Source organism: Amblyomma mixtum, chromosome 2 (genome assembly GCF_055824585.1).
Source record: "Amblyomma mixtum isolate Tamu chromosome 2, ASM5582458v1, whole genome shotgun sequence".
In the NCBI taxonomy this organism is placed as follows: Eukaryota; Metazoa; Arthropoda; class Arachnida; order Ixodida; family Ixodidae; genus Amblyomma; species Amblyomma mixtum.
Genome location: NC_143013.1, coordinates 291588119 through 291616112, shown reverse-complemented (window position 1 = coordinate 291616112; position 27994 = coordinate 291588119). Strand labels below are relative to the sequence as shown.

General features: G+C 46.8%; 2 protein-coding genes across 2 annotated transcripts in view; one reads left to right on the top strand and one right to left on the bottom strand.

Annotated features, from left to right (window-relative positions):
• Positions 1 to 17648, top strand: part of LOC149364461 (transducin beta-like protein 2) — a 230444-nt gene extending 212796 nt beyond the window's left edge. The window contains exons 9-10 of the mRNA XM_089574407.1: positions 12338 to 12524; positions 17327 to 17648. Of these exons, the coding sequence (XP_089430533.1) occupies positions 12338 to 12524; positions 17327 to 17363 (224 nt within the window). The 3' untranslated portion in view covers positions 17364 to 17648. The remainder of the gene's footprint in view (positions 1 to 12337; positions 12525 to 17326) is intronic.
• Positions 17649 to 20474: 2826 nt separating this feature from the next.
• Chchd2 (Coiled-coil-helix-coiled-coil-helix domain containing 2) lies at positions 20475 to 27762 on the bottom strand. Its single transcript, XM_089574409.1, has 4 exons — positions 27577 to 27762; positions 24664 to 24859; positions 21875 to 22106; positions 20475 to 20602 (listed from the first exon to the last, which is right to left on the bottom strand). Exons 1-4 carry the CDS (start codon positions 27606 to 27608, stop codon positions 20589 to 20591), a joined length of 474 nt encoding a protein of 157 aa, XP_089430535.1. The 5' UTR covers positions 27609 to 27762; the 3' UTR covers positions 20475 to 20588.
• Between the last annotated feature and the right edge of the window lie 232 nt (positions 27763 to 27994).

The window sequence follows — 27994 nt, the reverse complement described above, 5'->3', positions numbered from 1 at the left end:
ATATGCAGTTTGCGATCTTGAAGACATTTGGGCGGCCTTTACTGTTATACCCGTGCCATGCGGACAAATTTAATGTAATTAAATGCATAATGCCTGATGTTGTAATGTCATTATTGCTATACCACACGCACAAATAACCGTACTGCTCTTCGCAGTCTACCGAGCTTGCCAGAACTCATTCGCCTAAGAAATCCATATTCTCGTCCCCCAAAACACGCGGAAAAGCATGCGACTTAATTCGTTAGCAGCTACTTCTTTTCATGTAGCAACCGGTTCATTCATAGCTTTCAATCAGATCTGGCATTTGTATGCATTTTCGATGCAAATAGCGACATTTTTACCTACAGATGCCCTCGATATTGCTGTATTACTGTATTAATTTTGTAGTAACTATAAATTGTTAATAATTTTAATATTACATTCGAATATAATTGACAAGATGTTATGCTCTTCAGCACTTCATTCATCACTTCAGCAATGGCATTAAATCTGGGCGTGTAGCATAAATTCACTCCGAAAATAATTGCATTAACAAACTTAAGGCATTTAGTGTCATTTCGTGTGCGCGTGCAGTACGGTTATTATTCGGTCGGGAGCTACCGTGCGACTGCGAAAGTAGATGAAAGTCTTCGGTCCCTCAAGTACCAAAATGCATTTCTGCTTTGAAAGGGTGCGGCAGTAGAGAAGGCGCAATTAGAGCGCGCGAAATGAGTACTACAACAGCCAGGGTAGTAGTAACCTTGTCCAGGAAAGTACCGAGAAAACGAGTGGCGTGCATGACTATGCCGCACGGCAGTACCCGTGCTGCCACCTTTGGCCCGTAGCGGGAGCTAAGCGAATCAGCGCGTGGCCTCCGCGATCGGCTCCGGCGGCACGCCGTTGCTCGCCGCGCGGAGGCCACGGTCAACGACTCCCGCGCGCTCGCGTTGTCCAAGCAGCTGCCGCTCCTCGCATCGTTCATGCGTTGCCGGCAAGTGTGACTCACATGCCGAGCCAGATCACTCGCATGAGTAGCAACAGGCCACACACGCTTTATACGTGGAAACCGTGCAACGTGTTGCAAGGCCGATGTAGCAGTGAATCGGCGCTTTCTTTCCTGGCTTTATTATTGCGCCGTGCCGCGGCAGTCACCACTATCGTGCCGCGGCGGTGACCACCACTGACCTTCATTTGACCTTGATTGCATTAGATTTGATTAGATTGGACTGGATTGGACTAGATTAGATTACATTAGATTAGAGTCGATTACATTGGATTGGATCGGATAGGAGTGGATTGCATTGGAATGGATTGATTTGGATTGGATTGTATAACCGATGCATCACCACAAGTCTAACCACAAGCACCACCACCAGCTACACTACCAGCTGTACCATGGCGTAGGTACGGATATTGCTTTCGCAATTACCAGGCTTAACCAAGCTAAGCCACAGCGTTTTTTTTTTTAATTCATATTCGTTTTTTTTTAATCACTTCGTACTTAGCTGCACACCTCAATATGCACAATTCGGTGATGTCAGCTTGGAGCTGTGATAGCACGAGTAGTTAGTGCAGCCAGAGGTACGGTCGCGCACGGTGCCTGACTTGTGCGACTGGTATCAAGGTCGCGGCTGGTGAGTTCTATCCCCTTTACTCCTCCGGCGTGCACGTAGTAGCTACCGGCGTGGGCTCAGGGGCGCTCATGACCGTGTCTCCTTTCTCTTAGTCGTTACGCGAATGTGCTGCGCTCCTTGTTGTTTGTTCCCTTGAGGCATCCGCTTGTCTGAAAGCTGCTTGCGGTGAGGAGAAAGGTCCTCAATTAGAGCTCTCATAAACAAAATGTAAGAAATGCATCTAAGGCGTCCTAATTGGCATATCTGCGTAAAGTTCAATCTTATCACTGTCTAAAGATTAATTTGTAAGTCGCTAATCACACTTTAGGTAGCTTTGACGTGCTAAATAAATACAATGTCGCAATATTAGTCGCAAAATATATGTTGGAACTTTAAACTCTGATAACAAGAAGAAATACACCTAGGAAGACGTCGATCATTGGTTTCTCCGCAAAAAACAAAACAAAAAAAAAACCTCTTCTTATAGATGTAGTTTCTAAGTCGCTAATTACACTTTCCTTGCTTTTGACAGTCCAGTTAAGACGAGGTTCGGGGTGAGCGAAATGCGCCTTTGGATCCGCGTCCAACAATGGCGCAGCTATCACAATCGTCTTAGTCATTATCATGTTCAACATCCACTGTCATCACCGTCATAATTATCATCATCACTGGCGGCTCGCGAGCGTGCTGTGTGTGTTTGCTGTTTGTTTGTTCACTGTCGTTTGCGAAGCAAGCATGCACTCGTTCAGGCCGGTCAGTGGTGTCGATAGTCGTAAAAGATTAACAGTGCGAGAATAGAAGAGGTGGCTTGTTCTATCGCTTTTCATGTGCCACAATACGTGTCTGGCGTACTTCCTTCCTTCCTTCCTTCCTTCCTTCCTTCCTTCCTTCATGGGTTGCATGATATGCAGCACGGGTTGGTGCGCTAGTTTCCTGCGCTACACTCTCCATATTCCATAAACACTCCATAGTAAAGCAACGGTCTTGGCAAGCCGTGGAACAGTTAATGGTTTGTTTTTGTTTTTACGCTGAAACCTGAAAGTACTGCGCAGGATCAGGCAATTATCAGTCGTCGTCACTGTGATTATCGTAAAATAATAATAATGGGTTTTGGAGAAAAGGAAATGGCGCAGTAATTGTCTCGCATCTCGGTGGACACATGAACCGCGCCGCAGGGGAAGGGATAAAGGAAGAAGTGAGATATGAAAGGAAGAGAGAGGTGCCGTAGTGGAGAGCTCCGGGGTAATTTCGACCGCCTGGGGATCTTTAACGTGCACTGACATCGCACAGAACACGGGCGCCTGAACCTGTTCCAAAGCTCAGCGTGAGCAGATTTAAACCTTCAAGGGTGTTTTACGCCGCTTAAAAGTCACACCTTTAAGCCTATCAAAAATTTCATTTATTCCCGAAGAAACACCCGTACAGTTTGGTGTACAGAATTAGGCCCACTGAAACACGGTGTTTTAAGGGTTGGCACCTTTGCTGAAGGGGGTGACTGTTACTCCCTCCAAATCACCTCGGCGGGGTGTTCTGGTGACCGTAACCCTCTTGAAGGTTCAAATCTGTTTACAGTGCTGGGCGAATTGACAGGCACAGTCAGGAGACGGGTTTCGTCTCTGAAATCCCTCGACCAATGTTTTGGAAACGCTTGACATGCGCTTGAGGTAACTGAACGAGGTGAGATCACCGAATGCCAGGATAATCGAAAGCGGGTCATGCATACTACCGTCGGCCGCGAAGGTTTGCGGAACACGGGTGTGGTGAAGCACCAGAGCTGCTCCACAATCAGCATTTATGCGCGCATTGTCTGTGGAACAGACCATTTCGCGTGACCAATGCGCAGAGCACGCATTTCTCGGAACGAGGATCTATCCGCGAGGATAGATCGCAACAGAGGGCACTGTAATTATGGCCTATAGCGGACGCCAAATAGTGTCTCTGACATTCATCGCGGAGTGATGAATGTGCAGCCATAAGGATGAATTTCATGAGGTTAGTTGGTGTGACATATGACGTGTACGAGACGCAGCAGTGTGTCTTGCCCTTTGCTGCGCTCTTGTCTACACGTTTGTGCGCGCGCGGTACATGTCAGACGTTGCTAACGACGCCGGAAATCGCCGCTGAAAGCTTTGTCTGACAGACCTCCAGCATGCTATAAGTTCACGGATCAAGTCGACGACCTTTTCGTTTCCGTTTAAGGCAGTCATTCGAAACTCGCTTCATTATGCGTGTAGGACACCGCCCGGTGAAAGGCACTGACGTGAAGCGGTAACATGACCTCGTCATGCGTGGGCTCGTGATCCCTGAGCAGTCACTCTTTACTTTTTTTTTTCTTTTGTTCGAAAGAATAGCGAGACATAATCACTGGCACAAAAAAAAAACATGGACGAAGGAACTAGAAATGGCAGGACAGATATCGCACATGTGTGCTGTTGTTTCTCGTCCACTATTGGTCTATTATAGTAATTATGTCTACCAACTAGCTCAGCTTTTTGCTCTAGTTGTTACAACAAAGCAATTGTAATTGTTACAGAAAAACGGTGCGTTTTTCTGCTGAACATAAAATACCTTTTTTTTTCATTATTTCATGAACAACACGTGAATCACGGGTTCCGCTAAAAAAAAATTGAGTAACAATTAAGATTTTTTTTTCCTAATAAATTACAAATATTTCGTCGCGTTCGTTACCAATCTCAGCTGCCGCGACTGGTAACCTCCTGCACTTTTTGTTACTGCAACTCACCGAGACTTCGAGAAGCAAGAATGACATGGTGCGGTACAATACGCAGCTGACAGGGCGAATCGCTCCTACTCCATCCGCGCCTAAAAAGTAGTTCACACTGACTGCGCATTATAGCCAGTGGACTCGAACCTGAGCGCCTCACAGCTACGACCGTGATTCCCAGTGCTAGCACTTCGTTTTATACCGCTCTTTGTGATATGTGAGTGATATGTGATATGTTTGTGATATGTGAGAACGATCGAGTGATATGTGGCGGAGTAATATGGACCCGCGGACGCACTACTTCCGCAACCTCCGCGGCGTTGCCTGCTCCATGCTTGCTATGTATGAAACGGAGGACGAAAACACGCGCCCTCTGGACTGTTTCGTGGCACTTTCGGAACGTTGGCGCTGCCATTTTGTTCCCTGCTCGCCGCATGTTCAGGTGTCAGCAAAAGTTCTTGGAACTCAGAAGCATGCCCGTGTCCCGAATAGTCTCTCCCCACTGCTGTGCATGGAGGAGGGTTTCTTTCGGGGCGCCTCGCTGACATGTAGAATGTGCGCAAGTGCATGGCGGCGTTGGTTTGTGAGCAGAGCGGCGCTTCCTGTCTCTTCACCTTCTTCACCTTCAGCTGCAAGCCAGTATAGCGGGGGTACAGCGCCAGGCTTCACTTCCCTGATGTGTGCGAGCTGGGCGATGTTATTTTTATTTCTTTTTGGTGTTCACACTGTTCGCTTATTTCTGGTGATAGCATTTCCTTCGACAAGGAGAGCTCTAAACGTAAGCATTTCTGCTAACAAAAAAAAAAAAGCCAAGATAACTTTCACGTGACTTTTGATCGTACAAGGCAGCACATACATTTCGCTAAAGAAAAAAAAACGAAAAGACTTTTACAGAAATACTAATACTCGCGAAAAAAAAGGAAATAAACACCGCAGAAATTGCATCAAACTAAAAAAGAAATGAAAACACGAAAAGTTCAACGCCTGAATATAAGTAATGAGGAATACAAGAAGGAATATATAAGGAATTCGTTTCGCTTTGATTTCAGACGGACCGTATATACAAACCGGCAGCCTTCGGCAACCTCTTGCCGCATGCATTATGGCGCGTAAAAGGGCGCATGGTCGAACCGCCTCACACTTACAGCGTCCACAAACAGCGCTTGCTGGCAATTTAGCAGTGCGAACTATGTTGAAAGTGCAGACTTTTGTCATCATCCCGAATTCGAAATGGACGAGCGCATGCATACATGTATGTTTCTCGAAACACTCAAGCAATCAATTTTATTTCGCTTGCTCACTACACATATTCCCTGTTATGCATCGGCGCTTTGTCGCGTCACGCAATGGACCTCGCGTTTGGGGTCGCGCGGTTGTTCACACAACATCCGGCGCCAAATGTCGGCCGTTCGTCTCCCGAGCCCCGTGATCATGAGCGCGTGCGTCCATGTGTACTGCACGCATGATTCACTGAGTGCCATGTGCCTCGGCGCTTTCTTTTACACGTGCTTTATTTTCGGGCGAACCCTCCTGCATAACCGTCATGCGCGGTATGACTCGCGCATAGTTTGTTATACGGGCATGCTTAGGTCAAGCAAAAGGTCGCTGTATGTGCATGGTATGGCGATAGATTACGAATTCCTGGACGTCATAGCGGGATGGCCACACAACTTTCACGTGGTCAGATGCATTAGGTGGAAGAGGTCGCTGCTCTGCACATGACAAAGTGGGATGACAAAGCTGTTTTTTCTTGGATTAGTGCGGTTACAATGGCCGACGCTCGGATAAACAGTGAAGGAAAAAAAATGCACGGTACGGACGCTTACACTGTACGGACTGTATGGACGCTTACACTAAACTGGTCGCAACCCGAATGGGCCTTCAGGGTCAGACAGCGGGCACAAAGGAAAGGAAACGGTGTACTCCTACTTCTGACGAATTCCGTGCCGATTGCATGGCGCATCTGTAGGACAAATGCTCTGTGTGACCACGATCGACAACTGCACGCTAGTGCATGGTCTAAACCTCCTCCGTACAAACAAGAAGCTAGAGCGTCGTCAACCATACGTACCTTATGAAACCTCTCTTTTCCTATACCTCAAAACTGTGTTGGTGAAGGAAATGAAAGCATTTAAGGGTTCGGGCCGTGGCTCAAACCTCAACTCGCAGTCAAAAGTCGCCTGAAACAGTCGCCTGAAAAGTTCGCACGTGAGAGGGGACTCGCATGCTTCATGACCCAGTATTTACCCGCCGCAGTGGCTCAGTGGTTATGGTGCTCGGCTGCTGACCCGAAAGACGCGGGTTCGATCCCGGCCGTGGCGGTTGAATTTCTTTGGAGGAGAAATTCTAGAGGCCCGTGTACTGTGCGATGTCAGTGCACGTTAAAGAACCCCAGGTGGTCGAAATTTCCGGAGCTTTCCACTACGGCGTCTCTCATAGCCTTAGTCGCTTTGGGACGTTAAACCCCATAAACTAAACCTAAACCAGACCCAGTATCAATACCACGTGACTGTCGACAATTTGCACGAAATCGACACCACACTGCAGCGGCGCCGCGAACTAGTCCGAGAAAGTACGGCACGGTAGGGTGTATGTATACGGTATATGGTATGGTATGGTATGGTATGGTATGGTATGGTATGGTATGGTATGGTATGGTATGGTATATGGTATGGTATTTCATTTCAAGCGCGAGCAGTTGTCCCTGTAATGGCAGGCACACGGCATGCGTTTCTGGTGATTCGTTATCTACGGAGAGTGGTGAAAAACTTCCCACTTCGTTATTGCCCCATGCCCTCGACTTGACTCGGGTCATGCACTCAGGCGGGCGGATGGTATAAGATCCGAATAGAATCGGACAAAAGTATTTTATTTTACTGGACTTATATCCATTACGGGCCTTGCATCCGTTGCCTGCAGACAAGCGAGCGCAATTGGCGCGGTTGCTCTGAGAAAATAGTGCTCGACGAGGGCGATCTCATGCATTGTTCGCTTTCCAATTGTGCACGTGACTGGAAATTATATTCGTATCTTTAAGTAGCCTGTGCCATTAAAATTTATGAGCACACATACACACACGCAAAAAAAAAAAAAAATCTCTGCCTCTCCCGTAACCGAGAGTAGAGTAAGCATGAAATGTTTACGGGCCTAATGTCATCTCGGTGGACACCCGAACCGCACCGTACAGGAAGGGAGGAACGCCACCACCCGTTCAGCGCGATGCCTTGCCATTTGGTTTTTTGAGGAAAGGAAATGGCGCAGTAATTCTCTGCCATCTCGGTGGACACCCGAACCGCACCATAAAGCAAGGGAGGAACGCCACCACCCGTTCGGCGCGATGCCTTGCCCTTTGAACGCAGCGCTTCTCCCCCGGGCCCTGTGCACCTGCGCAGCTTTGCTTCGATGGGCGAAGCCCCTAAGAGATCACGTACGACAACGAAGTGTACGTGGCATTTATGTGCTTTTTGCAGGCGTTATTAGAAATCGGAAATTATAATTCCGTGCATTATCAAACGCACAGCGCGACTGATATCTTGATAAACATTGAGAAGGCACTGGCAGCAGTTATTTTTTGTGACTCGTTTGGAGACCAACCGTTGCTTGCATGCCGGTCGCGTAGGAGGGCTTAGAGAGTCTCGTTAAATCTCGTTAAGTCTCGTACGGTGCCCGGATGTTCTCGTTTCAGAGCCCGGATGACTGGAATTCAGTGCCCGGATGACTCGATTTCAGTGCCCGGATGACTCGATTTCAGTGCCCGGATGACTCGATTTCAGTGCCCGGATGAGTGAATTTCAGTGCCCGGATGATGGCTCTCGGTCTCGGCGTGACGTCACCACACTGCCGACAACGGGGGCTAAAAGCATTTCATGCTTAAAAACAATCTTCATGTAATTATACCACGTTAAAGGTTGTCTTGTACATGTTGGCCGAACACTACGCGCGAACGAACACGATGCGTGAATGCACGTGGCTCTTTGGACGTGCTCAACAGTACAGCCAGCTCCTCAGAGGAAAGAGCAAAATTCCCCCAAAAAGGTGCCGCCAAGATGCGCGGAGAGCAGAGCCATCTGTTGGCAAACCGAAAAACCAATATGACACCTGTCTGCACGCTGATTGGTGGACGCTGGTCGTGACGTCAGTGGACGCGCAGCGTGAGGCGTTTTTCTCTACAAGCGTAGAACCACGCGGCGGCGCGATTTCATGTTGGATTATGCTGGGCACGCGTCTGAATAACGCGCGCGTCGGTTCCAGCTTTAGGAGTGTACACAAAACTCCTTGCGTGTGCCCATGTGGGGGGGGGGGGGGGGGGGGGGGGAGAGGTTGGCGTACAAGAACGCCATTAATGCGTTGGCATTAAAGCGCCGATTATAGCGAAAAGTGTCCGGCGTCGGCGCTTGAAGCCTGTGTGGAGAATTTGGTGCTGCTCAGTCGAAAAGTGGAGAGGAGGTACGGCGTGTCACACTGTGATTGCTGGATTGGATCAGGAGACGAGAGGGGGTACGACGTCGTCACACGGTGATTGATGGATTGAATCACGCCACCCGCTTGCACTGTCTGAACACGTAATTGGATGCTCCAGACCAAGGGAACGCTAACGCATTCTCTGCCAATGCAGTAGTCTGTGCTTTTATACTTGGAATCTTGTGGTCTGAAGGCGACAAACATGCAAGGCGTATGGCATAGACACTTCTTCAGAGTTCACTCTAGTTGTTTCTTTCTTTCTTGCAACTATAGAATCACTGCTATTCGTTTAGAAGCGTGCAGTATATATTTTTCAAGCACATTGTGTCAAGACATCACTAGTTGATTCTGAATGGCATACGTCCGCCTAAATAGCCGTCTGAAGATGCCGTTCGTAAGCCAACAGGAATAATATTACGGTGCAGGTGATACGAAGAACTCACGGACAGTGGTCAGACAGTTGGAGTGTTTGAAGTTTTATTCAAATATTTGCCTTTATTCGACATATTTTTGTGACGAGAAATCGCAACGCTGGCGAAAGCTGCTACAGAGGGGGGCGAGGAAAATACTCGCTCAATCACTGATCAGTCCGCAGCCGGTGATGGGTGCATGGTTTTGAACCGATGGGCGGGAAACTGAGATTTTGAAACGCGGGCCGTCGTGAATGTTCGGGCCCAAAGGTAGAGGTCGTGCACCTTCGGTCCTGTGGAAAGTAGTGGTCGCTCTCAGTTTAGACAGTTCCAGCTTCTCTTTTCAAACTGTTGTGCTGTATGCTGTAAATAAATTGCTTCTTAACATTTTCATTTCTTCCAATAATCACTTCAGCCTCCACACACCCGGAGAATAATGGACGCTGCGGTCGGGTTCGAACCCGGGTACTCCCCGCTCATCTCCCGAGCCGGAGTACCCGGGTTCGAACCCGACCGCGGCGACCGCGTTTCGATGGAGCCGGGACGCAAGAGGCGCCCGTGTGCTGTGCGATGTCAGTGCACGTTAAAGATCCCCAGGTGGTCGAAATTATTCCGGAGACCTTCACTGCGGCACCACTTTCTTCCTTTCTCTTACGCTGTTCGGGTGTCCATGGAGATATGTGAGACAGTTACTGTGTTATTTCCTTTCCTCAAAAACCAATTTCCATTTTCACCTTTCTTCGAAGGACACCCTTTCTTGGCACAGAACTTTCGGACCTGTATAGATCTAGGAAGAACGCGATGGTTTCAAGATGGGCCCGGCAGCCAGCGGGTGCGGACAGGCCCAAAGATAATAGTTGAGGTCGGCCACTGTGGCCTGACAGGTTGAGCAGTATGTTGGGTAAGAGGCTGGGTAAATGTAGCTCACTGTTATCGGCGACACATGCGAGTTGGTCTAGAGCTGCCTCCATGCATCACACTCAAGTCTGCCGAGGGAGTGGTGTGGCGGTGGGTAAGGGCGCCTGCTCTCGCCGTAGTATGTCATGATCGCATGATAGCCAGGGATGGCGTCGTCGCTACTCCCGCGAGGAACATCCTAAGCATAACCGTCGTTCATTGCGGCTATTTTATTGCGAATGCAATACCATTCCCAAAAACGGCCTTTCGCGTTGCGGCGGCCACTTGGCATGTTTGACCTTTAGAATGACCCCTGACGTCATACCAGGAGCGAGAGACGGGCTACCAACTCGGCTCGTCGGGTAACGGCGGCCGCTTGGCACGGCGCTCCGCGCTCCTCCCGCTAGAGGCGCTAGTGACGTTATAGCGTGACGTCATACCAGGAGCGAGAGACGGGCTACCAACTCGGCGCGCCGCGCTTCTCCCGCTAGAGGCGCTAGTGACGTTACGGCGTGACGTCATACCAGGAGCGAGAGGCGGGCTACCAACTCGGCTCGTCAGGTAACGGCGCGCCGCGCTCTTCCCACTAGAGGCGCTGCATACCTATCCAGTATAAAACACCTGCTTTCGCAACTTACCAGGCTTAACCAAAGCTAAGTCCCCGCCAATTTTTTTGTTAGTCACAATTACTCGATCCTTAGGAAAAATGGCAGCAATAATTACAACCTGCAATGCTGCGTGCGCATGTATCGCGTATCAATTAAGGCTTTAGACAGTCAAGATGGAGCGCTCTTATTGGTCGCAGCTCCATTCCACTCCACAGCTGTGCAGCAGCTGAGAAAAAATTGTAGCCTGTCGCCGCGATGGCTTACCAGACTCGCTGTTGTGACTCATGTTCCAGCATCAAGTGCATTTCTTGAATAATTGTAGCGAAAGCTACATTGGCCACGAACTTGCCATTTCGCTGTGGCGGTGCTCCGAGAAGGCACAGAGACCGACCTTGAGCCGTTGCCTAGCAACCGCCGCAGCTGGCGGACGCCGCTAGCGGGCGAGCATCGAGGCACCCTAGACGCCGCGCGCTCGCCGCGCCATCTGGCATGACGTCACAGCGCGCGCCTCGCCGCCTGCTCCGTTTGGTATGACGTCATACCGCTTGCCTCGTTGTTGCGCTTGCCTCCGCTCGCTTCGCCAGCTGTGTCTCATGCCTGTCAACATGTCGGATGATTTAATGCAACAACAACATAGCTAGACGACCAGACTAACCTGGACTTTCAATCAAGGTTAACCAAGGCTAATCAGCTATGCCTTAGCTTTCGCTACGTATATCCTGGCATAGCCGAGCTAAGCCGCTGCAAATTATTCTTTTTTTTTTTTAATAAAGTGCTGCTCCTTCCCTTTTAGTCGCCATGTGGAACTGTGAGTTGAGAGTTGTGCATTGATTTGAGCTTGTAAAAAACTGATCTTAAATCAGATGAGTTCAGTTAGATCACGATTGACGGAGTGATTGGGCAAATGAAGTTTTTTGTTTTTTGAGTGCAATTTATGACGATATTTTGCACTTCTCGAAAGGCCAGCGTCCGGTCAGTAGTAATTTCGCTCAATTGCAGCTTTCCACACCGAGTACATCATTGTTGTTTCTCGTGTTTTCACTACAGTGGTCGCCCACGAGAACGTCCGGCCAGTGGTCGGCTTATAATTACGTCATGCTGTGTTGTCAGTCTTATAAGTTTTGTACACCCAGTGATTAAAAAATCTACACTAAGGTTCTCCTCGCTTCCTCCCGAAAAATAAACTCGTTCTTCTGTGGTCACCGGCCCTTATGTATTTCAGAAATCAGTCCAAGCTATAATTAGCGTAACTGTCAATACCTGCATATGATTTAATGCAACAACAACATAGCTAGACGACCAGACTAACCTGGACTTTCAATCAAGATTAACCAAGGCTAATCAGCTATGCCTTAGCTTTCGCTACGTATATCCTGGCATAGCCGAGCTAAGCCGCTGCAAATTATTCTTTTTTTTTTTAAATAAAGTGCTGCTCCTTCCCTTTTAGTCGCCATGTGGAACTGTGAGTTGAGAGTTGTGCATTGATTTGAGCTTGTAAAAAACTGATCTTAAATCAGTAGTTGTCCCTTAGTGAGGGACAACTACTGCTCCGCAGATGCAAAAGCACCCGTTTTTAGGGTGGCACACACCTACAGGGCCTAGGCGCTTATCTCACCCACGCATTTTGGACCGTATGTGTCGCAGATCCGATCGTGGCGCTGCAGTTCTCGCCCAGCGGCCGGTACATGGCTGTGGCCGCGGGAAAGCACGTGCTCATCTTCAACAACGTGGCCGGATACCAGAACGCCGTGGACGACCTCGAGGAACGCAAGAAGGCCGCCTCCAGCGCCTCCATCCGCGACAGGCTGCAGACGCAGATCGACGAGGCACGGTAAGTCATATGTATAGCACGCACCTTACTGATTTCTGTGTCCAACTGCTTGCGCTGGTCGCACTGGCGTGAGCTTCACGAATGCTGTCTGTAACAACGTTAACTAGGGAAGTGTGTTCATTATAGGTGACTATGTGGTTTAACGCCCCGAACTCATGTAGCTTCGATATAACTAATGTTACTAATTTTGTGTTCTGTCGAAGATTAAACTGTGTTGTTCATGTCTTCTTTTATATACATGTTCAAATCGCATTTTACTTAACCTTCATGAAACATTTCAGCAAAATATGCGCATCTTTCGCTGAAACGATAAAGTAACCTCGGCAAGACTGCAGATTTGCTAGTTGTGAAAGTTCGCAACTTCAATCAACACTTTGCGAGGAGCAATGAACAACGAGGACTTCACGTGAAAGTTACAGGTCAACACAACTATAGTACAGTTGAACCTCGTCATAACGAAGCCGAAGGGGCTCCGCGATTTCTTCGTTGTAGCCGTTGTTTCATTACAAAAGTATGCGACCTTAGTTGGAACCGTTGCATGCCAACGGACTTACCTGCCGCTGCGTATACTGAGCTGAACATAGTGGGCAATTAGTGTGCCGCTGATGTGCGCTGCATCAACACGTGCACCGAGCGCCCGCCACATGTCCGAATGTGCATACCAATCGAATATGTTGGCCTTTCCGAAGCGTGGCAGCCTTTTGCAGCCGGCTTGGGCTTAAGAGGGTTCACCAGTGGCAGTGTCCATAGGAAATACATGGGAACTTTCAGAAGCTATACCGTGTCTAAACATGGCTCGATTTTCATGAGGTTTGTGGCAGTGTTTTCGTCTTTAGTGAATAGAGGAAATGTTGCGGACAGATTTTATTGTTTAAGTTTCATTTTTTTACCAATTAGACGCAAAGTTCCAGAAAAATGGTGATTTTAGATATGTCGAACTTTCATGTCATCTTGGGAAAAAACTAAGCCAAATATCAAAATTTCGTCCGCAACATTTCCTCCCTTTTTCTTTCTTGATTGTTAAGCCGCAATTTTTATCCATATCTAACCTAGTGTTTGTATTTTACAGGCTCTGAAAGTTGTGTATGTATTTTCTGTGGTGATTTGAATTTCGCGCTAAAATTTTACTAGTGCGACGTGGCTCCACCTGGCGACAAATTATTTTGCCGCTACTACATTCTACCACCAACTTCTTGCTTGTCTGTGTTCGGGCGCACACTTTTTTTTTAGAACCTGGACGAACTTGATTTCTTTCTTTCCTTTTTTTCTTGCTTGGGCTGTATTTCGGAAGGATTCTGCTTTTTTTTTTCTTGAGCTTGTGGTGCGAAAAGGAATCGGATGCAAGGCCACACCCAAAAGCACCTGACCTCCACCCACCCCTCCCGCAGCACACACAGTAAGGCATTGTTCGCACCAAAGCACACGTGAGTCGAGTTATCGGGTCAAAAACCGGTTACTTTGTCCACGTAAACGCGCCGAGTCGCGCCGAGGGATCGGGGGTTGACTCAACTCCACCCTGCCCCGATGTGCTTGTAAACGCTGCCGGGCCGAAAGGAGGGGAGAGGATAAATGCAAACTTGTTTTTCACTTGCGCTGTCGCACCTTCGAAGCAGCGGTAGTGTGCCTCAATCTTGGCAGTGTTGTAGGCGTTACCGAAAAAAAGTAACTAAATACGTTACTCGTTACACTAAAAAAAAAGAACGCGTTACCGCCCTACGTTACCCACAAAAAAAGGTAACGCGTTACCGTTACCGAAAAGAAGTATCGCACGTTACTTTGCCGTTACTCCATGGCAATAAATTTTATTGAGTGTCATCGCTGTAAGAACAATTTTATAAAGCTCACACTTCATTTAATTCCAACTTCACAAAGAAAACAGCTGAACTCAACAAATTTACAATAATTTTGGTGTGCTTCTGCTTACGAAATTACGCGGAAATTGTGTAGCAATAAAGAAATGCTTACATGTCATAGTTCCGGAAAAAATATATTAGCGCACATAAACAAATTCTTTTTTACTTGAACCTGCATAATTATCGCAAAAATGCGAGTGTTTACGTCAAGGTGTTCAAGGTCAGCTTCGCTCGCTTAGGAACTCAATAACCTGAAACGTAGCCGCAGTTGCAGAAACAGCAGGTTGACTGCAATCCCCTTTTCTGTGCTGTACCATTGTACTCTTTCGACGGCTCTCTTGGGGCCATCTTGAAGTAAACTATCGACATTCATGAGTTTGCTCAGATGAGGGAATGCGAATGTGTCGCGTGGAACGAGACCTTTTGGCTGGAAAACAAGCTTACGCAGAAACTGACTTACAGATTTTTGAACAAATGGTCCATTGGTGGCTCGGCATGCGTCCACTCTTTAGAGAGTTGTGGATGTGAGTGGTTTGGGGGTGAAGAAGTGTGTGACTGCGTGTTCGTGCTTTTTTTTTTTAGTTGAGTGCGTCGTCAAGGGCAGGTGTTTTTTGCCGTGCATGCGAGCCGCAACAATGGTCGTCGAGAACACCGGTACAATTTGTTTATTTGCAACATCATTTTCGGCGTTTTTTTTTTGAAAAAGGGGCGGAGGGGGACAATTGCAATAAAAAAGTAACTAGTAACGCGGCACCTCACGTTACCGAAAAATGTTAACGTAAGTACGTGACCCGTTACAGTTCCGAAATGGTAACTAGTACGCTACTAAGTTACCGAAAAAAGTAACGCGTTACCGACAACACTGAATCTTGGATGCTACCACTGCTCGCTCGCAATGCGGTGCTCGACGCTTGGTGTCACTGCTTATGAACCGGTCTCGACTAGCCAAAATCGAGTTCATGTAAATACGCGTCGGTCGAGTTGGGTTGACTTCTCTCAGCCCGACCCCCGACTCAACCTGGCGTTACTGGTTCATGTAAACAGAGCTAAGCAAGCACTCGCTTATGAAATGCCAAAGTTTGCGTTCAGTCACCATGCATAGCTACAGGACGCTCTCGGTGCTTTTGCAAACCACACTTCTCGTCCTTTTAAGTTTCATGCAACTTTGATTTGCTTGGTGCCTTAATTGTTGGTGCTTAGAATAAGCGGAAGATGGGTGTTCGGCGCTGGGAAACCTCCTACGAGACTAGGCAAAGTAAGCTACAGGCTGTCACTACAACCCAGGACATGCTTCTGTAGCTATGTAAGGAAGGCTACGCGGGAATGGGAAGAAAACCAGTCATAAGGCCTTGTGCTAGGAGCTCCTTTCTTTCCTTTTATTTAGAGACTGACTACATAGGTGTTCAACACAATGGAACCTTTTCCGGGTAATGTCCTGCCGATGCACCAAGCCTCTCTTCCGCCATTTTAACTGACCGCACCTGTCTGCTCAGGCGAAACCAGTAACCCCACCCTACCATTGTAAAAGAATTTTCCCAGAAAAGAATCAAGGAAGCTTAGGCAACCCAAACCGGAAACGCTAAATTTGTGGGTTACTGGGAAATGGTCCATTGTATGACCCCCACATCCTTCTGTGCTCAATGGCTTGAGATGGGCTAACTTTTTTGTGCTTCCGTCCCCACAACCTTGGCCGCATAACTACAGAAAGTTCTGGGTCTACTTTTTGTACGCGGAAGAACGAATACTTTCGTGTCGCGGTCAAGGGTCGCGGTGTAGTTTACACACCTGGAGGGGCAATAGAACTTCCCTTCTTTTTGGGGTACTCAGGTGCTGCCATCTATCGACAGAAAAAGTTCAAATCTGAGTTGCCTTGTAGCTGGTGAGCCCTCTTAAGAGCCTAGAAAACGGGCTTTGGGGGGAATTATGTCGTGGAAGTCAAGGAGAGGGATATTCAGACTATTTAGCTCCATCTTGCAGGATACAGGAATGTCGTGTGGAGAAAGCGTACGCCAGACTGGAGGCCTTGACGATTTTAAGCATGCGACGCTGCTGCGAAAACGGAAAGTAATCTGAACATGGAGCCAAGGCAATGGCCAGTGGTGTTCAGTCGAGGTTCGATTTATCCCGTTGAATGAAAACCTTCGTAAAAACGAGATATCAGATACATGAGCTTCTATGGGAACTTCCAAGGGGCGACCATTCCTTACTGTTAAGTTTGAAAATACTGATCAGGATGACACTTGCCACCACCCTGTTTCAAAGAAGACGCTTTTAACATCCATCTCCATCCAGTTTGCAGGAAGCAGACATGCCACATCCTTTTGTGTTTTTCCATTTGGGAACACACTAACTTGGGCCTCAGGCCTCAAATTTTAGGGGGTTTACCCATATGGAGCGAATTTTTAAAAGAGAGGCTGGCATTCATCAGGCGCCTCAAGTCCAAGAATATGACAGCCGGCACAGACAGTCCAGATATTTACGCCAACCATCCACGAATCTAGATGTGGCAACAGACATGAGCAAAGTGCTGCACAGAAGGCTCGGGTGTTTCGTGCCACACAAACTTCGCCATAAAAGTTTGTCCCATATAGGCCATCTACTATCACGATGAAAAGAAACGCGAACAAAGCAGTACCTAGGCACTCCGCTGTTCGCATTTCGTTTAAACACGCCTTTACTTCAGTGGTAGCAAAAGATGCTAGAGTCGTCTGTGATGCACTCTGAAGATGACTCTAACGTCTTTTTCTTACCAGCCCGGTAAAAGCGCGGTGAAATGAAATTGGAACAGTGGAGCATGTAGGCACCACGTTGTTCGCATCTTTCCATCTTGACAGTACACAAACATGTATGTCGTCATGCTTAGTTACATTTTTGCCGGAAAGGTAATAAGACTGTGAATAACAATGTATTAAAACCATTTCCCTGAACTTTTTACTCCTTCTTTCACAGGAGCATACTGAAGACTATGGAAGCCAAGGATGCGTGAAGTTTCGGCACAAAAGGAATGATGGCCAAATGGGTTGTGTGTTCACAGTCAGTCTGCTTGCTTACTGCTCAGAGTCATTCTTTCCATACATTGTTCCGGTGTTCTTTGCTGACCAGTACTGCAAGTTCCTTTTTTTTTTCTCTCGTCTTTATGAGGTGAAAGAATGGTTTAGTGTCTGGTGTCTCAAGTTGCCTTGTGTGGAATCAGAGTGCACGTAAGAATGGTTGGTAAGGTCACTCCATCTTTTTGGCAGCAGCAAGAAATAAAATGTCATCATTTTGCATATTTGGCTATTGCATTTTGTTGAGGGCCTTCTGTACTGGATTTGTTCATGTACCGATACCATGGCCTTTTGCATATGGCATTGCTTGAAGCGCAACTTCGAAGGTTATTGCTTATTTTTCAACTGATAATTGCGTCACATTCTTTAGAGTTCCCTCTCTCCAGTAAAAAAAAGAAATGTTTTTCAAAACACCGTGCAAAAGTCTTTTACAACAGCAAAAGAAAAGCCGGAACTGGGTTTCGGCCACACTATGACGCCATGGATACTGTCGCAAAACCTATTGTGCGAGCTGATTGGCTCAACTGGCAACAGTGACAGCTTGGATCATTATGTGTCTGAAATGACCAAACACTCTCGAATTTTGTCCTCCAACAAATTCAGAGTGAATATCGACAAGTGCAAACTCTGATGTCACACATGCAAGGATGCCTGTGCAAAATCGCCCTGATTGAGACCATGAAATGAGAAATTTGTAAAATCTTTCGCGCTGCAACAATACATTGCCCATCTGCGAAATTCAGCAAAAAAAATCAGAAGACCGCGAAGAACACACCACGAAAGTTTCAGTAAGATCCATGGAAGTAGAAAAAAATTTCCGACGATTACCTTACTTCCTATTGGGAAATTTTAGCGCAGCTCATCAGCTGTTTCAGCTTTTCTGTAGATTGAGGCAAAGAATTCTAGCAAGACATGCATGTACAGTTACAGAGAACTTATTTTTCACCCATATTTCCTCTTCAAGAAACACTCCATTAACAGTTCTTGATTGTCATGAAGGAAGCTTTGTGATCAGAGAAACAGATGGATATATATGCTTGACTTGCTGCGCCAATGCCTGGTTCTCAATGATGAGGTCTATGCAAGTATTTCGCGAGCCACGGGAGGCGACTTGCTGCACCAGTGCCTGGTTCTCTAAGACGAGGTCTATGCAAAAGTATTTCAGGAGCCTCCGAGCAAGAGGAAAGGACGTTCTCCCCCATAAGTGGTAAGAAATCCCTGTTTGTCTCATTAAAGTCCCCACCCACCCTGCCACCCTGGCAGGTGGCAGTTAATGGTTGATCGCGAGAGTTCGCTCACCTTGTCAGGGCTAAGGCATGCAGCCCACACATCACCCCACTTACCTATAAGCACGATTCAGGTGTCCACTGACCCAGGGAGCCAGCTATGCACACTTCCTTTCCTTAAAATGATTGGAGTGCAAAATGTTGTCAGTGCCAATGCACCCCTATATGGCTTCAGCGCTGTGTTTCTGGCACAATGTTGTCAATGCCTGCAGCTACACCTTTCTCTCATCACCCCACAGTACCTATAAGGCGATTCAGGTGTCCACCGACTCACTAAAGTGCAACTAAGGTGTCCACTGCTGGTTACAAGGGACAACAGCAACAGCCACAAACTGCAGGGGGCACCAGAGCTGCGCTCTAGAACGCCTGAGTTGTCCTTCAACGCTGGACAGGGAAAGAAAAATCAAGCTGACACCACACATTTGTACATACAAAATCTTGCCGAGGATTTAGCACAAATAAGCTGACTCTGGATGTTCAAAGGTGTTACTTTGGCCACCCCTGCAAGCCTAAGGTAATACTACAAGCACAGGAGGCTGCAAAGAAGAGCTAGCCTCTGCTGCAAGAAAAAAACAAAAATTCAGACGGCACTTCCTTATGTGCTGTGAAGGCGAAAGCATTAGTGTGTCATCGTTCGATCTCGGCAGAGGTTGCGCATTGAGAAATGAAATGAAGATGTGCCTCCAACGCAGATTCCACAAAGGACCCAGTGAAACACTCCAGTACTTCATTCAAATACCCATCACAGGCTAGCCTCCAACCCAAGAGACATATGCTATATGCAACAAATCGTATGACACCACCCACAACAGTGTACTTCATCTGTGTATGAAAGCTGTCGTAATTCCCCCAAGTTGTCTGACCCCTCCCTTCTAGTCTCGTCCAAGACCGCTGTCCCACACTAGATTTTTTCTGTACTTCTACTTCTCCCTCACAAAGTGCCCACCCAAAGCATCGGTGTGCTTTTCCCTCACTTGTAACCTTTTCACAGGGCAACACGGAAACTCCACCGACTGGACAAGCTGTTGAGTTAGTGTATTCTTGTACCCCCAACAGAAACAATATGCACATCACAACATTCCTTGGCTAACATTTCGTAGCTTCTGCAACAGCACGAACTCTCATTGCATCATTTCAAATGCAAGTAGATGATGCGGGAGAATAGGAACCCCAGGTGGGCAAAATTAATCCGGAGCCCTCCACTACGCCTTCCCTCATAGCACGTGTCGCACTGGGACGCAGAACCTTATATACCGTACAATACTCAGCTTACATGACCATGATGCTATTTTGTATTGGAGCAGAAGCCACAGTCTATCTGCAAACATTTCAGGACTCTCAAATCGAGACTGCTTAGTGCCGTCTTCCCTCTGCCCTACGCTCGTAGCACCAGTGTGGCGCTCTTATAGCAATGCCCAAGAGCAAAAAGCGTTTACTTGTTGCAAAGACTTCCTCTTATGTGCAGTTCACTTGTCTCCCATGAAACTAATTTGCTTACAATCACAAGGGCAACATTGAAAACAATGGATAAGGAAAAAAGCACTTCCCATACTGTAATGCTTTTTCCAAAGCACCCGACAATGAACTCTTTTCTTTTCACGTGAAACGATATGAAAGATGATCTGCGCAATATGTCACAAGCACTGCCTTTCCCTCAGAAAGGAAACTGCAAATTTGCATGCACTTGGCACTTCTATAATGACTAGCAGAAGCTTAACCTGCAGCCACGGCGCAACATGGTGAGAAAGCATGATAACACACAAGTTCAAGTCCTAGTTTATTACATTCTACTTGTACAGAAGAAAACTGCAGCCTTTGTCACCTGTCACCGGGTAGAGCTTGGAGTGGTCTAACAGCATTATTTCTTGGAGGTCTACTTCACATGCCTACACCTGGAAGAAAAATCAGAACAGTTGAGTTGCAAGCAAATATATAATTGTTTCTACAATTTCAGCACGTTCAAACTGCTCTTTCTGCCATGACAGTCAAGAAAAAGAATATTGTTCTTAACCTTTGAACACAGTGGCAAATGACTGATGTTATATCCCAGTCGAGTTGTCTCTATTTTTCTTTGCATAAACCTGCATGCTATAACAATAATACTACTAATAATAATACCAATATTTTCTTTTTAAGCCACCGCACAGTACATATAGGGGTCAAGTCAACAGAGGGCATGCGGGGCAGTGCCCGGCAGCATGAGACAACGCTAAGAGCAGAGCCTGAGTAACTCACGCAGGCTAATGATGGAGAAAGAAAGAAAGACGGAAAAGAAGAATCAAGCATGTAACACTAGGATAACTGACTTCACATGTTTCAGACTTCCTGAAGAGAAGACACTTTAGGCAAGTCATGAAGAACACTCTGCACATAAAAATCACTAACGCATTCACCACACCCTTGTCCACACTATAGGTAAAATGAACCGCTCACGCGAAAGCAATGTTTGCACAGGGGCATATGCAAGGCGAAATTCATTAGACCACAGATAATTAAGAATAACACTTTCTAACAAGAAGAACACGACCACAAAAAAAAAAAAACTGTAGTTGGCGTATCATACACCACAGCACAAATTATAGATTTTAATATGCAATCAACCTAGTTGCGCCAAAACAGTGGACATAAGTAGTAAGAACAAATTCCATTGTGCAACACACTGTATGTAAGCTAATGCATGTGCAATCATTTTCCTTATATAAATTGGGCATAACGCTTTAAAAGAGTACAGCAGACATGTTATTTTTTACAGTCGACCACAGACGTAAGCTAAATGACTGTTCGAAGACATATCTGAATTAAAAAGAAACCCCAAATAACTAACGCCTTGAAGGTATGAAATAGGAGAGCAGACGCAATTCTTACATTGATGAGAATAAATAGACACTGAAATAGTGACAAGAATAAGCTTCAGGGGATTGTGGAAGCATACCAATACAGTTCTAATTGACCGAAATTAAGTTATTACAATATCCACTCATTGTTGCCGTACCAACAGCAGCAATTTGTAATTTAGTGACGGCTTGACCGTAATTAATAAAAGTGCACGCAAAATCCGGGCTCCAAACCACACTGCAAGCAAGCCGCACTGCCCACCTTCTGCACACAGCATGCGCAGGTAAGAGGTACTGAGAGCTACGCCGCTAGAAGAGAGATGCACTGACCGTGCTGAAGCCGGCACTCCTTGAGCACCTGGTTGAAACCGTCGCAGAGTGAGATGTCGTGCTGGTTCTGGGCACACTCCAGGAACTGCTTGAGCTCATACTGACAGGCACCACTCAGCTGCTGTTGCTGGGGCTGCGCAGCTGGAGCGGCAGCAGGTGCAGCAGCCGGCGCAGCCTCTGCAGCACCACCCCCTCCAAAGCTGCCAGTCAGGGCATGGCCAATCGTGTGGCCCTGCATTGAACAGGAAACATGCCACCAATCACCAAGCTGTATTATGGCCACTGCAGTCGAGGCAGGGCACAAGAGATATGTGGTGCGTTTGTGACAACTGGGCAAACTTAGCAGGTTGTGACAGCGTGACACAAGAAGCGTACAGTCGACGACCGATTTTTTGGACACTCTGGGGGCTGCGAAAACGTCCGAAAAATCTAAATTCACTGAAAAAATCACTAGCTTATTGCCAATAAGCCACAGGAAGGGATCACTTATTTTTTGCACATTCTGAAGCTTTTCATGACCAAATTTCACCGTGCGTCATGCGCACAGACGACGAGCAGAGACCACATCCACGAGCTTAGTCGGACTGTGCTGCCCTCAGCATGTCGCCGACGAATGAATGGGTTAAGACAAAGTCTAGACGCACAAGCAAACACGCCACGGCACGAACTGAGCGGCGCCCGCAGTACAAAGGGCCCGAAATGAGACGCGAAGACAGTGAAATGAAGAACCGACAAACGGCCGAAGCAAGCACTCCGTCGCACTGGCCTTCGTAATTAGGCCTACCAACTACAGCCAAAATCAGCGATATGCACTCTGCGGTGGCTTGCGTATAATGAGGAGCGTCTTGCCTGGCATAGAAACGTCAGTTGTTTATGGCTTTACGATAGAAAAGTCAGAATTGCAATCCGTTTTTCCGCACCACAGCCTCGCTCTGAAATGCACCACCATTTTCTTATGCACTCGCAGTCTCCATGAAACCATATGCCTACCATGCGCTTCACTGCTACCTCTACCCGTATTCAGGACGAGACTCTGCACAGATGAGGCCTGCGAAGTGTGACTACTGTTCAAGCCTGTAAAGGATGATATTCAAGAACAGTACGAATTCGAAACCACGCGGGCATAGAATTTCAGCCTCTCAATTCAAGAGACTGCCTTTAAGCTTGAATTTCATTTTGTTTGATGAAGTTTTTGATCTCTCCTGCGGTTTGAATTAGCGAGGTTCCACTGTACACATTATACGGTGGCTTGAGTATTGGCGGAAAGTGCAAACGATGTCCGAAAAATCGAGCAGTCAGTTGTTTCCCGAAATTTCAGCCGCTCATACATTGGCTCCATGGACCATGCCATGGTGCCGCGAAAAAGTCCGAATTTTCATTTGTCAACTATATACCCAAATGTGTGTGTGCATGCGAATGACTTTTATTCAGTCGAAAATGAGGCGCTTAAAAGGAATTTCAGTCCTATAGTATACAACCAACATTTCGTCTGAACAATCGATTAATGTTCAGTTCATCTTTATGCTGCGTGTTTGTCTGATGAGGATATGTTTTTTTCTCGAGTTTCGCATGAAATCCTTGAGGCAAGGAAAATGAGGATAAATTAAGCATAAGAGTTGGGACAACTAAAACTAAGCGCCTCCAAACCTGCACGTTACTTCTGTGATCTGCTTAATACAGCCACAACGCATCAAATAGCTTCCCTGTAGATACTTTTTTTTAGCGCTCACCAATTCCTTCAAGTATGTATTTCCAACTAGCCCCAGTAGTAGCTCTTTTGAAATACTGAAGGTAGTACATAATAAGCTCCCCAGGATACAACGGGCAAAATAAATTGACTGACACTTTTTCACCATTGTCATCCAGGCACAGAACGCAAAGCGATCGTGCCCTTTCGTGTATAAAAAGTAGCAGTGGGCATGGTTAACAAAAATGACATGGGCACAGTTTCTATGCCAGGTGAAAAACAAGAAGAGCTGCTGCTTAACGTCCCACACTTCTCCACTGCATGGCTGGTGCATGGCTATCGCTCAGCCTTAGTGCATGTATCCCCCTGGTGGGCTGTGGGCTAAGGCTGCTACGCGCACTCCCGCCCCCAGACACCACAGGGTTGGAGCCAACAGAGTGCTCCACTTCAGTACCCCTGCACAATGGTCATCATGGCAGCAGCCTTGCACTGCTATGCAGAAGGAGAGTGCGTCATGTGCGCATCCACACTAGACTTATCAGTTTCTCCTTTTTTTTTTGTTCTTTTAAGACCTAAAATACACAGCACAAAACAACGAAAAACCAAAGAATGCGGCAGTATGAAAGATGGTCACCAGGCTTAAAAATGATGGCAAGTTCACGAAGTTACTGGCAATGAGGTCAAATTCCAATTCTGTACTTTAGAAAATAATGAAGCATAAATGCAGTACCAGTCAGTTATCAGGCTGCAATCTGGCTACTTCACTTTGGCACAGAAGAAGAGGACGAAATTTGGAAGACAGGCAGGCAACTCTGCCACTGGTTGACAAGAAACATAGGAATCTAGAAAACATAGGGCATGAAAATGTGAGACCAGCACATCTATTTTCATTCTTCTGCGCCTTACATTTCCCCTCAAGCTTTCATTCATTGGCCCCTTGTCTATTTTATGCCACTTCCGTCCAATATCCATTTTTAACCCATTACCAACGTTTCAGTTTTGTTTCCCCTGGCGAGCACTAAAGAAAAGAGAGAATTCAAGATCCAAGCCATGCCTAATCATTCTGGGCCCAGGTAAATGTAACCGCAGCGAAAGAACGCACCACTGCAGAGCCGACAGCAACTCCAGCCGCTGTGGTGGCCATCTGAGCGAACATGCCGGGCTGCTGAGGCTGGGACATCACGGGGGCTGGTGGATGTGCCTGGGTTGGCACAGGCTGCGTTGGTGCAGCTGCTGCCCTGGCTGGGGGAGGTGCAGCTGCCGCTCGGGGAGCCGGTGCCGCGGGCGCCCTCCTCATCCTGCACACACACAAAGAAATATTACAGGACAGTCAGATATCTGATGCGACAATTCTGTGGAAGCAGTTGGATTTACCCTAGATGGTTACTTTGACGCTTTTAATGTAACGAATGCTTGTATTCTTAAGGCAACGCTTCACGCATGTAATAGAATATTTCTGGAGGGTGACTGTGGATAGAGGTCGGCTGAGGGTGGCTGGAGGGTGGTGCTTCTGGAGGGAAGACATGGAGGGTGAAATCTCCACACTAGGGCTAGAGGCTGGCTTCACTTCGACAGTCATCAGATTCCAAGAAGGGGGGGTGGCACTAGTAGTAACACTGTTTTCGCAGTAAAATGGTGTGCCTCTCTTGCTACACGTGAGCATAACTTGCAAGGTCGACTTTAATGTGAGGCGCTGCCATCAAATGAAGAGGGTTCAACTGTTCCTAAATTCAATACACAGGAGAGCAAAGAAGAAATACCCTATCCTGCCAATGCATTCTATTAGCTAAAAGAATGCCGAGCACCACTCTATCCAATTTTTGTTCTTCGCAAAATTCAACTTTCTGGCTTGCTGTTCGGTGGCAAAAGACCTTATTATTGCCAAGAAAGTTGTATAAAATAGATAATTCTTTTATGCCACTCGATTCAGACTTGTCACATTCATGACAATGACTTCGGAAGACTTGTCGACTCCACGATCACTAGCTGGAAATGGACGGCTGTAAACTTCAACACCAGAGATCCACAACCAAGGTATCCGAGCTCACAGCAGTTCTTTTGGGGGCATAATGGACTGTGGCGGCAATGCCTGCATTTCATTTCTTGCTTGTAAATGCTCTATTTACTATGAGAGTAGCAGCTTTGTCATTAGAAGAAGGCAATCAACCTATATAGGTCAACCCCAATTTGTTCTCAGAGTCCCTTTGAAGTACGAATTTGATGTACACCCACCATCAAACGTAAAAAAAAAATTGTAATTTTTTTTTAATCCAAAAGCGTAATGCTAGAGATTTATTGGTGCACACAATCACAATTAGGCTGCATACATAGATTCAAGGACGAATTAAATAAGGGCAATGAAATAACATTTTTGCTAATATTGCCTTCCATTTACTCTTGAAAGCACCTGTACCTAACCAATACAAGGTAAGAGATGTAAACTGCACAGGATTCCAACACAGGGCATACTTACAGAAATGTCTGCACAGGCATGTTCTCTACATACCTAGCATTGTATGTTGTTGTCACAACCATTATTACAATCCAAGTGTGCCGTAACCAAGAACTTCCATGTTGACTAGCTTGCTAATGAATATGCAATCCAGGTGGCTCTCAGAATGACGACTAGCTGGGAGAGTTGGCGTACTTGCATGGCGGAAAAATAGTCAAAGAAATTAGTTACCTAGGTGGCTTGTGCGCTTGTAACTGCACTTTTACATGTGAACATGCACTTTTTCGTGAACATGCACTTTTTCGTGTTTCAGTTAATTTAACCTTTTCCTGGTTCTCTTTTAATGGCCACTTTCCGGATTCTTCAAGTTAAACTTTTAGAGTTAGCGCTCGTGTTATCCTTTTTTTTTTTTTGTCTACATCTCACTGTCCCGTGCAGCTTTCTTGCCATCCCAATGGCCCCCTCATAGGGGAGTGCTCTGCGGCCAGCAGTGGCATCATTCACTGCAGGGAATGGTCCGTATGCAGTTATTAGTGGGACTAAACATACAAGGTAGAACGTGCTACCAGAGCATCTGATTTGTGGGTACGCCTTCGAGCTCGACAACCTTGATATTGCACCCAAACCAACATGATCACACGGCTTCCGAGTGAAGCGCAGAGCGTTAAGAACACTGTTGTTCCAATTCTGCTCCTCCCAGGTGGTGGAAATTATTCCGGAGACCTCCACTACAGCACCTGTTTCTCTCTACTTTCACTCCCACCTTACTCCCTTCCCTTACGGCGCGGTTCAGGTGTCCGCCGAGATATGTGAGACAGATACTGCGTCATTTCCTTTCCTCAAAAACCAATTTACCAATTAGGCGTTTCCGTCGTGCAACGCGTACTTACTGACGCGGCCGGTCTGTATCCAGAACACCTACAGAAACTGTTTCGACAATCACGCGGCAGAAGGCACTAAAAATCGGACCACGAACGCGAGTACAGTAACTGCACTACTTTCAGACAATTATTTGTGGCCTGACACCGCCTGTACGTTCAGTCAGTCATATATCGCACCAAAAGCAACTTTATAACTGAAAAGATCTGCTGGAAGGCAGATTCTCGCGAAAATCATTCATTCGTCGGCATCCGTCGGTCTGCTGACGCAAATCCCAGATGTGCACTCTCCCCTGACCGAGATCTTCGGTCACATCACGAGTACGCAAATACCCATCGAACGAGTTCCTTAGCAAAGGCGACTCGGACGCGTGTTCTAAAACTACAAATGCCATTAGGTCAACAGGTGAATGCCGTGCATTTCGCAATCAGGTTCCCGAACCTAAAAATTGCTAATGACGCAGTAGGAGGAAAAAACAGCCGTCATGTGACGGGCACCCAGTAACACAGCATCTAAACGCAAGCGTAATTCCTTTCAGAAGCGGAGTGAACCTTCACGACTGAGGTTACACGGTACCATCGTTGCACAGCACGAACCGTTCGCATTCAATGAAACACGCGGTCAAGCAAGCCGACACAGCGGTAGGAATAGGCACAAGCATGACTATGCTTTCACGGTACGTACGGTGCAGCTGGGGCTCTCCTCTGACGAGGCATCTTGTATTTACCAATTAACTGTGAGAAAAAATACTTATGAGACTAAAGTAACAAGGCAAATTATTGCCGAAGACGAGTTACACGAGCGACCGTACCGACCGTACGCTCAAGGACACGGTTTCTCGAAAATCCTGCAGGCACCGACTTGCGCGCCCTCAACGCCCTCTGTAAAGGTTAGTGGCGGTAGGTCTCTCGACTAGGCATCGGTTAGAGCTTATTTTACTTGATCATTACAATATTAGTAGTTTATTATTTAAATTGAAACTTTTTAACGTTGTTATAAAAGACTTGGGTACAACAATTGCAACCGAACTTGAACTGTGACACGACAGTAGCGCCAATATGTGCCTTGTTTACTTGTCTTTGTTAGTGTTATGCCCGAATAA